Here is a 10,772-nt window from a genome sequence, read left to right on the forward strand (position 1 = left end):
AAAGTCGTTAAATGTGTTGGCAATGGGACAGATTTCACACTCCTGTTAACATATAAAAAATGGATCAACTTGTTTCTTCAAACCTGTAAAATTTCATTACCAAAATCGTTATTTTTAATGAAATTGAGTACTCTTTGATCATACATTTTAATGCAAACAGGGGTGTCAAAATATGAGAAAACAAAGAATATGATCAGGATATATGGATGGTGACAGAAAAAGAAGAAGGAACACAACTGACAATCTATGGAAACAGGACAAAAAAGAATGCTTTTATGAAATATGTCAACTCTATGCTTCTCTATTTAAGGTGGGATATATATCTCTACACTGGCCAGTGTTGTCTTTATATGTGCAGCTAAATAATGAAAGTCTTTGTCTTCAGAAAAAGGAAAAAAGATGATTTCTTAATAGACAGTGTTACAACTCTCGTTACCTATATGGTATGTACAAATGTATCATCCAACGCTGTACTTTTATGCTATTATTTATGGTCAAAAACAGGCTTTCTGTTAACACTATGGATGCCTTCTTACCTCCAAATCTGTTAAAAAACATTTGTAATACCTTCTTAAAGCTACTACAAAATAGTTCCTTGGTTCTCTGCTTGTCATAGGAAAGAAACAGAGCATAACAGTTCAATATTCATATATATATGTGAATAAGCATGGCATGTTGTATACAATTGCAAGCTTAGCTAGTGCACAAGTATGTTTTGTTTTATACATATCGGATGTAGGAGAATTTACGAAAGGATAGTTTTCTGTTTTATGTAATACTGTTACTACATATACATAACCATTACTTTTTTTTTTCTCATTTTGGAAACGGTTAATTTTAATTCAGGTAATACATATATGCTGCTATACAGATGGTGATTTTCTCAGAACTTGTGTAGAAGTGTTTAAAAAAAGGTGTAGGTGTTTTGGTTTACATATATTTTATGTACAATGGCAAACATTGTTTAAGAGCATGTACTTACTTACATGTATAATTCTTAGTTTGATGAATGTATGTACAATACATATGGACACATTTCTGAATGCTGGTAGCAAGACCCACAATTTTATTGCATGATTTAAAAATTAAGTGTACCATTTTATTTTACCAGCATTTTCAGACTTTTTTGTCTTTTGTTTTCATTTGAAGCCCTACTTTTAGTCATTCCTAAAGCGATGTTCAGTGCTTCGATGCCAGAATCAGAATCCCATATGTATGTAAAATGTGCCAAGCTGGCTGATTTTATGTATACAAAGGCCCATATTACTAAATAATCTATCAGCAATATGTTTGACTATTGTCATATTTTAACAATGATCAAATAGTGAATACTACTACAAGTAGTACTACATTTCTTGATACTTGAAAGTATTGTAGGTGCATAAATTTTTGCAGTTTTATGTTCGCAATTTTTGGAGTATTCTCTTGACTGTGAAATAACAACCATGAAAATGCTTGTTCTGTTTTCTGCCCACCTAAACCTTTGCTTTAACTGCTAATTTGAAACCACAGCAAACACCCCATTTTCTCCTTCGAAATTAAATTCCTAAAAACTTACAGTATGCTGAAGTGTACCCTATCGTCATTTTGTACAGTGTTCTTGAATATTGCTAGCTTCTTTTATCATTATTTTAACAGTGAGCAACAACTATTCTTTATTTATTCAATTTGTTTTGATGGGCAGAAGCTTCACTTCAAAAATCTCGATGGTTCCTCGCTGTTTTAACGTCCAATGCTTACTCATCAAAATTTAAGTCCAAAGCTTACTCATCAAAAGTCCCAAGATTACTCATCAAAAGTCCCAAGATTACTCATCAAACGTCCCAATATTACTCATCAAAAGTCCCAAGATTTCTCATCAAGGGTCTTGTGAAAAAAACTTTATGGCCTCTTTATAGTGCTTTGTACATATACATATTCATGAGTAAAAAAAAACAACTCAAAATAGATCACTTCGTCATCTACATTGGAAACCTGTGGTTCAAATTTCGCAATCAGTGGAGGATACTAGTAAATAGAAACAGAATCTTCACAAATGTAACTCTAAAAACGTAAAAGTGAAAGATTTGATGACTAAAATATGCGCATATGCACAAGATACCATATTTCAGACGGAGTAAAAATCAATCCCAATCTCTGAACTCTTTTATTCAAATAAATTTGAGCGTCCTCCACCGCACTTTATTCTTTAGTTTTGTGCCATCGTAATGTAAGATCAGATGAACTCATTGTCATACGATCATCCATTGCTCGTTGTATTAATGTTCATATATATTATATACGTATTGTATCATTGAGTATCATTTACATCTCAACATATGAGTCACTGCAGTGTGACTGAACTCTTTACAAATATGTATTTCCGCATCATTGATTGAGAAGTATATATCCGCAGTGTCTCCTGGAGACCCAACAAGCTTTAAAGTTTAATACATGTAGCCTCCTTCGCAGACTTCTTCAGTGGTGCAATTTCTTTTTAGGGAGCGTTGATTCGCGGATTTTATACATTACATGGGCTTATATTCTATATGCTGGAATTTGCCACGCCTGGAAAAAAGTCCCTTTCCAACAAGCATAGCGAACCTTAATCCATGTTGAAATCGCGATTCAAGGATCCACCAAAACAGAAACACAGCCGCTTCAGAAGTCTGCGAATGAGGGTAGACTGGCGTGCGTGCCTCGTTTCGAGGTCGTTGTGACGTCATGCAACCTGTTCAACCACTCGGCAAGAAAACAAAAGACTCCACCCCATTTCGTCCCACGGCTGGGTTTTGTTGTTTTTAATTATTCATGAGTTCACAGTAACTGCCTTTACGTGTGGGTCGACGCGTGCATACTGTAGTAGGCTCAGGAATTGTCTTCGCTCATTATCAGGATGTAAAAGACAAGAGCAGGCTTGTCTTTACATGGGACTTGTTTTGCGTCAGATCTAGATGCAGACACTATTCTCAGGTAACGCCGGAAGTTAGCGGATTATCATAGTCAAAGCTGTGCTGTTGTAGACGGTTCGGATTCCCCATTCTTTCTTGGGGTCAGCGACGACAAGATGGTTGTACACGAGAAGACAGTGCTGTTGGTGGCGTTGCTGTGCCTTGTACGGTGGGGCACTGGTTGTAACTCGGGCGGAGGACAGTCAGAAACAGGTAGGAGTCTTGTATTGTATTGTATTGTATTATTCAGAACTGAAAGAGTAATGTCATATACTTGTATATCAGGTAAACATTGAGTGGCCTTCACTAGAGTTCATGTGGTGTCAGGGGACGTCCTTGGTAACACATTAGAGATTACTGCAAACCTACTAGTACATGTACAAGTGACCACCTCCACAGACAGCTAATGTACCCACGTTTTGGTGAATTTTCCCATTGACATAAGCATTAAGAATCCTATCTACTCCATTTATGATAGTGACCGCATGTTCAAATAGACAAGGTCCCAGGTTTTATCTGTCCCAGTGTGTGGTTTTCTTGTGAAGTTTGGACGGTACAATTGCAAGTTGGCGTATTCATAATCACTCAGACTAGTCACGAATCGTTACAAACAGGACTAAACTATATACATGGCGACGGTATGACAGTGGAATTTCTGAAGAAGAATTAAAGTGAACAGCCTCGGGTCTTATAATTTCCCGCACCCTCCACCCACACAACATTTTTATCACCTTAATTATAAGACATCTTGGGGCACACTGACAACTAGAAACCTGTATCATACTTTTAGATACAAATATGTATCATGTTATCAATATGTCTGAAACATCTTGGGTCAACTGCCTGACTGTTCATAAGTGCTATATAGATGTCGCAATGTTTTGTGACTGAAACATCGGACATGCAACCAGAGCGTGTATGAGAAAACGAAAGCTCATTAGCTATGCTTTGTTATGGGGGATTTCCGTCCTCCAAACGAAAGACTGTAGACCATGACGAGTTCCAAATTGAGAGGAATGAACAAACAACTACATGAATAACAACAAAGTAATGTGGGCTGACTCCATGGCCATGTCCCATGATCTATTTCAATTTTGTCTGGACCAGGATTTCGAAACCTAAATCCAGTGTCTGTCTTGATGCACACACAAAAAATTGTGCTACACTGTTTATCCAAGGACAGAATATGGTACATTGTATTTTGGAACTTGGAGGAATCGATTGCCCAACGTTGCAATGTTTTCGTCTGCGTTCGAATCATGAAGTCACAAAGAACCGGCGACATCTGTATAAAGTACTCATGTACGGTAGACCCAATATGTTTGAGACATTACAGGATATATCTTTAAGTACGATACAGATTTTTTTTAATTGTCAGCTTGCCCTAAGGTGTCTTAATTATATAATAATAGGGTGACAAAAATGTTGTGTGGGAAATTATATGACCCAAGGCAGTTTACTTGAATCCTTTTCCAGGAATTCCAGGGTGTTTTGCTAGCCTTAACAACTGAGAAATAGCTCCACAGCAGCGCTGTTATACTCATGTGTATCATACAGCTATTGTGTACATGTATCATACACATTTAATATCAAGGCACATTATGTACTTCTACATTTTATCGCATGGTGGCGTTGCTGCACGGGAAAAAGTTACTAGTAGCAGGAACGAAAGACTGAAAGAACAGGATCGCTCCGAATTTTTAATAGACTATTTGCATGCAACTACTGATCATCAAAAAAACACATTTCTTCTTCAAATCCTATAGCTATGAATGATTGATGCAATGATTACAATGATAGTTTTGGATTTTGATTTACTTCATTGAACTTTTTTACAGAATACAACTACAACTGTGAGACGAATCCATGTACCAATGGCGGGATCTGCCAGGACTCGCCTACACAGTACACCTGTATATGTAACCATGGGTTCACGGGGGAGACATGTCAGCAGGCCGCAAGTACTGGTAAGTTTACCTCCAACGTTTCCAGCTTTATCAGAAGCACTACAAATAAACAAACAAAGCTTCACTTTTCAGGCGCTATGTCGGCCTTTACGTTTTGTCAGTTTTTCTGTTTAATGATCGTTACTGGCCTAACTGGCAAACACAAAGAAAAATGACTAGGACGAAAGCACGCCAAAACATATAGAAAGACGTCCGAAACAAGCAGAGGCGCCAACATCTGCTTGGAGAATAGTCAAGTCAAGATTATTCCAATGATTCAAGATTCCTTGTTTGAGAAATGTTTTGCATATCACATATATCATTTGACTCTCATAGCTAAGAGCAGGCTAGCCTCTATTCTTCAAGCCGCCCTTTCTCTTACAATCGAGCATCACTACATTATCCAAGATTTCATTATTTAAAAAGTGTTTCTGACTTCACAAAATTGGCACTTTATGACAGTGTCTGCATGAATACATACCAAAATAGATCATACAAAATCATTGTTCTATTATTGTCTTTGACCTTTTCAAGACAACAGCCATTGTCGGTATCTAATAGTCCACATTTGACTGACAAGTGCATCGGACGTAGATTTTCTAAATACATAAATCACCATGCCAAGTTTTAACGATGTTTTTGACGTTCTCCAGACAGCGGCCATTGTCGGCATCCAATATTTTACACTTGATTGACATGTGCATCGGACGTAAAGTTTCTAAATACATAGAATACCATGCCAAGTTTTCATTTTGTCCTTGACCTCCAGGCAGCGGTCACTGCGGTTCTCCGGACATCATGCCCATGTTCCGGGGCTCGGAAAGCCGGACAGCGCTAGGCTGGGTGTCAGACACGCAGAGCATTGTGGGAGGAGAGCCTGCCTCCCCTGGGTCCTGGCCCTGGCAGGTGTCTCTACAGCTTCGCGGGGGGCATACCTGCGGGGGGTCCCTCATCTCCAGCCGCTGGGTGGTGTCGGCGGCTCACTGCTTCGCAGAGTAAGTGTTTTCTGTTGTTTGTGTTTCATCATTGTAAACACTGATCCGTTAAAATGTACATGTAGTCTCGTACAAAGAAGCAACAAAACGCCAGTACATGTTTTGAACTGAGCATGCGTAGTACGGCGCATTTTGGGTAATAATTTGAAGGCCCCGAAACAAAATATGTGTATGATTAAGTACTAGTATGGCGTGGATGAGAGCTATATATTCACCAGTTAAGGGCCTCGCCGCATGCGAAGCTCAAACCTTGAACTGCCTTATACAAGAGAGTTAAATCAGCATTTTACGAAGTTTTTAGCTTAATTGTACAAGTTTGATGAAAAGAAAATGTTTTTAGATACTGAACCGAACTATTACCGGACTAGGATATACTACAAATAAGTAATTTCTTACGAATTCATCACTCAAATCATCACTCAATCCTCATAGTAGAATCATCATTTATTTTCATGATTTCAATACTAGTATAAATGGAAGCCTTGTATTCGTGTATTTACGAGAGCAGCTGGTTGCTGAATTTAGCGGACAACCCGAAAAGCAAGAAAACTAGAAGCAAAACCAATTAAAGCGATTCATTGTTTGTTTTTTCTCAGCTTTCCGAACGCTGGAGACTGGAAGGCAGTGGTCGGCAATCATGAGCTGAACGCCTGGTTCTCAGGGTCCGGCGAGCAGACTAGGAACATCAAGAGGATCATCGTGCATCAGCAGTACAACAAAGGCGTCAGGTAAGGCCACGGGGTTTTTAGGGAGGTAGAAGAAAAAGACGGACAACGAAGACAGAAAGAGATAGGAGAAAGGAAATGGTGGAAAAGGAGAAAGATAGATGAATGAACAAATCGATCAATCAATGATTGAATGAAGATAATAGCGTGCATAAATAGCTATACAGCGTGCACATATAACCAACCTACTACGTAGTAACAGTTAATAGGATTATGAACGAAAATGAATTTGAATGGTCTGAATCTTATGTTTCTTTCAGTATTTCTCAAATATTATTACGCTTGTATTGTAAAGTACTTTCAATTGGTTTCTCAACGCTCTCATCTTGTAATCATGCCCTTCCTTTGGCTTTCCCTACTTTATGAAATTCTAGACATGATTACGACATCGCCCTGATGGAGTTGAGCAGCGCTGTGGTGTTGAGTACCCGGGTCAAGCCGGTCTGTCTGCCCGAGGCTGGGCAGGAGGTACCGGCCGGGACGGAGTGTGTCGTCACCGGATTCGGATACACAAGAGAAGGTACATAACGTTATACGTATATTCATCTCCGTATACAGCGCTATTGTTTTCCGTGTGCACGTGTCTGTTTGTATATTTGGCTGTATTTCCATATGCTCCACTAGTAGATATGTATATATAGACACGTCTCACAACGGAGTGGCAGAAAATGAAGGGAAAAGGTTAGTGTTGTGGGAGTGACAGTAAGTAGAGTTCAGAGGTGGTAGAATAAGTCATTGATGTCAAGGTCATGGGGTCAATAGAAGGGGTTACCATTTCACAGGGAGGTAGTGTGTTTGGTGCGTTGATTTCGCTAGCGAGGTTTGTTGAATTTAGTTCTTGCTATATTCATTATCATTTGTTGATGATAATATATATATATAAGCACCTACGTCTGCAAATATCTTGACAGCTTTTGATAACCTTTAATGGTGTTTTTCACTAAATTTGCACAAGTTTCTGAGACAATTACATAATCCTACCGTTAAGAATTGCACTTCTTTCTTGAAAATAGAAGTCCAGTTTTTCTATCCATCTAACTTATCCCCTCCTCTTATGTCGTTTCCATAGGATCAGGAGCAATATCGGACACGTTACAGCAGGCCAAAGTCCCGACGGTGGCGCTCAGCACTTGTAGCAACCAGATGCGCCCCGCCACTATCACTGCCAGGATGCTGTGTGCTGGGTACAACGAAGGGGGCATAGACGCTTGTCAGGTGAGCAAAACGAAAATCATAGTTTCATACAGAGACTGTGTCCATCTTGCAAAACATATTGTTGAATATCAATTCTATTTTGAAATTTCTTGCATAGCTTAACTGGAGATAGGGATCCGGAACGAGCGATGTACATATACGAAGACAATAATAGGTATTTCAGAATACAAACATATCCCACATCATGACGATCCGTCAACCCCTTGTTGAGTTATTTTCTTTTAGACTCTATTAAACAAAGTCGACTCCAGCAGTTAAAAAAAGCCACTAGGTGTTCCAAATATGCAACACGTACATTCTGTCCCAAGAGCTGTCTACCCCTCAAAAATTACGACTGTATCATGTTCATAACACAAGATATCAAAACCGGACGTTCCGCTGCAGTACCATAGACAGCCGCTATGAGTCCAATTTATCAACTCTGACCTACGATTTAATGACCCTACCCATCTACCAATTATCGTAACGATCCATCCAAGGCTTCTCGAGTTATACTGGCAACAAACAGACAGACAGACATTTGACAAACAAACAGATAGAGACCAAAATAAGGCACCGAAAACACAGCTTGTCTTATAGCTGCAGTTCTACATGTTTCCGCAGGGTGACTCTGGTGGACCGCTGGTGTGTGAACTGGACGGTCGGTACGTGTTAATAGGCGTGGTGAGCTGGGGGTACGGGTGCGCCCGCCCCAACACCCCGGGGATCTACGCCAAGACGTCCGAATTTTCCGCCTGGATCAAGGATAAGATACACGAGGTGCAATAAGCCCAAAACATCCCAAATCTGTTCACATGTTATTAGAAAATCAACCACTGCTTGATAACTACTGTACTTGAAAATATAGAATTGTTAGATGGACAGATGAATACTAGTACATGAAATTAGAATATTTTGCTACAACAAGATATGCTAGGGCAGGAATATGGATGGATTGGTTTGCCTACAAACACATGCGTAGTAAATGTGCAGATATTTTATTTTACTATAGGACTACAAGCTTATCATTACTTGACAACACTGTTATTTGTAGATGAAAACTCTGCGCACCCTAAAACTCAAACTCATATGAAGGCAAAAAAAAGGAAAAGGATATTTTAGATTTTAAATCTAAGTGATGGTGCATGTTTTAAGAAGGTTTTAACTAACTGAACACAAGTCAGAACATTTTTTCACATATAAGTAATAATATCTCTATCACTTGTTCCCTAATTCAGAGGAAGGTTGTATAAATCATTTGGTGGCCAGGTGTATTGTTTTTCATCATATGTAAGCAGATTAGGAGTCAAGTAGAAGATCAAACTTGTCATATACATTTACAATGTAAATAGGGTAAGGCTCGCAAGATAGATTAGTTTTATAGAATTGTAGTTAAGTAGCAGTACATGCCATACCTTGTACATTGTACAATTGTTGTGAAATAAAGTTATGTATATCCTGAACTTACTCATTATGTACAACATATGGTAAATGTAGAATGTAGGTGGCGCTTCTATGGTAGGACATCGTGTTACACTAGCTTCTCATGCGGCGCCTAAAATCGCTCTTGTCTATGTCAAGCATTGTTTTAAATGTCATTCTAGATGTATGTTTAGATGTATGGGACTAGTTGAGACTGACTTGGAGTCTAATTTCATGTGTGTTTTGACATCATAAAGTTTGGGACCATATACCCTATGAGAGCCCAATCTGCAGTACCGCTCCCGGCCGCGCCTTGAAAAGTGGCTTAAACGACCGCCAAATTGCCAAATTTCGGTCTTTTCGGGAATGGGGAATTGGCGAAAGGCTCGTAAAGGGTTTGGAGTTTTGAGGCTTATTCAACTTTATTTTCGATGTTATGACTTTTTAAAATCAAGAATGACAATATTTAAGACATTTTCACAAGCAAAACCATGGGATAATAGGTCACAAATAACACGTGTCTTTTACAATCTACCAATAGAAGTGGTCGAATATATATGTCCTGTAAACACTGTTGTCGTGTTCTGAAGGGCTACCACGATCAAATTTCAATTCTCTTTTGTAAATCAGGAAGAAATTGAATAAATACAATTGTGTTTCTCTCAAGTTGTTCATTTATCAATATACATCTAATCCTCCTTGTAAGTTGTGTGGACTTGTGCCGTAGTAGCCATTCTATGGACTCTGGGCTGAAGAACGAGAGTTGTAGAAGTTTGTTTGATCGTCAAACCAATCAAATATATACAGCCTGGAACAATGAGAAAGGACTTAGTTTATATCAGACAACGTATACCTTGTTCATTTTCATGTACGTCTTGCATGTCGTTTCTGGCGAGTGTTCGCCATCGCTTTGGCTGCATCAAGTCAGAGTGGCCTTCTGTGCAACTGAATTCGAATCTTTTATTTCATACTGGTGGTATGAGTGATATGAAAATACTTCAGGAGAGCTTTTGCCAAAACAGGAGCACAGTTAAGATTGACATGGTAGGAATACATTCTTTTACATTTCTAACACGTGTTGGCGGTAACTAATTGTAATAGGCTATGTTTTGAAGAAAAATGATGGATAACAAATTGTTATTCGAGAAGTTGGTTAAAAGTGAGTACAAGGTAGATCATGATCATAATTTATGAATTTAGATTTGGCTTTCTACTTACAGAGGCTACCTTCTATCCAATAACTTTTGCACATTTCTTGTAAGACTTATGTATGCCATGAAGTGTTTGTGTTGTGTTTGCAATAAACTATATTGGAATTTCAACTTTTTGTCGTTCGTACATTTTCCTAAACCACAAGTAAAACTCTTCAAGTCCTATTTCATAGCACATGGATCCTCACGGTCACGCTGTCACTTTGCTGACAATGTAAAGCTTCTTCCAAATTTTTACTACACTATTCAGCGAAAGTATATATGCTTAGCTGTATTGTGTACGATTTGACTGCGAACTTCAAAGGTGTCAGACACCAAGGTGTCCTTTCGTTGGGTTTAAAAAAAGTAA

At 38.7% G+C, this 10,772-nt stretch overlaps 2 protein-coding genes across 2 annotated transcripts in view; both read left to right on the forward strand.

The window, feature by feature from the left end:
- Positions 1 to 1,560, forward strand: part of LOC118431978 (store-operated calcium entry-associated regulatory factor-like) — a gene marked incomplete in the record, with an annotated part of 10,109 nt that extends 8,549 nt beyond the window's left edge. Inside the window, 1 exon segment of the mRNA XM_035843436.1 lies at positions 1 to 1,560.
- Positions 1,561 to 2,576: 1,016 nt separating this feature from the next.
- Positions 2,577 to 9,257, forward strand: LOC118431979 (chymotrypsinogen 2-like). Its single transcript, XM_035843437.1, has 7 exons — positions 2,577 to 3,143; positions 4,769 to 4,897; positions 5,646 to 5,871; positions 6,468 to 6,599; positions 6,971 to 7,116; positions 7,666 to 7,811; positions 8,415 to 9,257. Exons 1-7 carry the CDS (start codon positions 3,047 to 3,049, stop codon positions 8,577 to 8,579), a joined length of 1,041 nt encoding a protein of 346 aa, XP_035699330.1. The 5' UTR covers positions 2,577 to 3,046; the 3' UTR covers positions 8,580 to 9,257.
- The last annotated feature ends 1,515 nt before the right edge of the window (positions 9,258 to 10,772 follow it).

Source organism: Branchiostoma floridae, chromosome 15, assembly GCF_000003815.2.
Source record: "Branchiostoma floridae strain S238N-H82 chromosome 15, Bfl_VNyyK, whole genome shotgun sequence".
In the NCBI taxonomy this organism is placed as follows: Eukaryota; Metazoa; Chordata; class Leptocardii; order Amphioxiformes; family Branchiostomatidae; genus Branchiostoma; species Branchiostoma floridae.

Coding starts and splice junctions, on each gene's coding strand:
- LOC118431979 (XM_035843437.1), top strand. CDS start 3,047: ATGGTTGTACACGAGAAGACAGTGCTGTTGGTGGCGTTGCTGTGCCTT. Junction 3,144..4,768: donor CGGAGGACAGTCAGAAACAG/GTAGGAGTCTTG, acceptor ACTTTTTTACAG/AATACAACTACAACTGTGAG. Junction 4,898..5,645: donor TCAGCAGGCCGCAAGTACTG/GTAAGTTTACCT, acceptor CTTGACCTCCAG/GCAGCGGTCACTGCGGTTCT.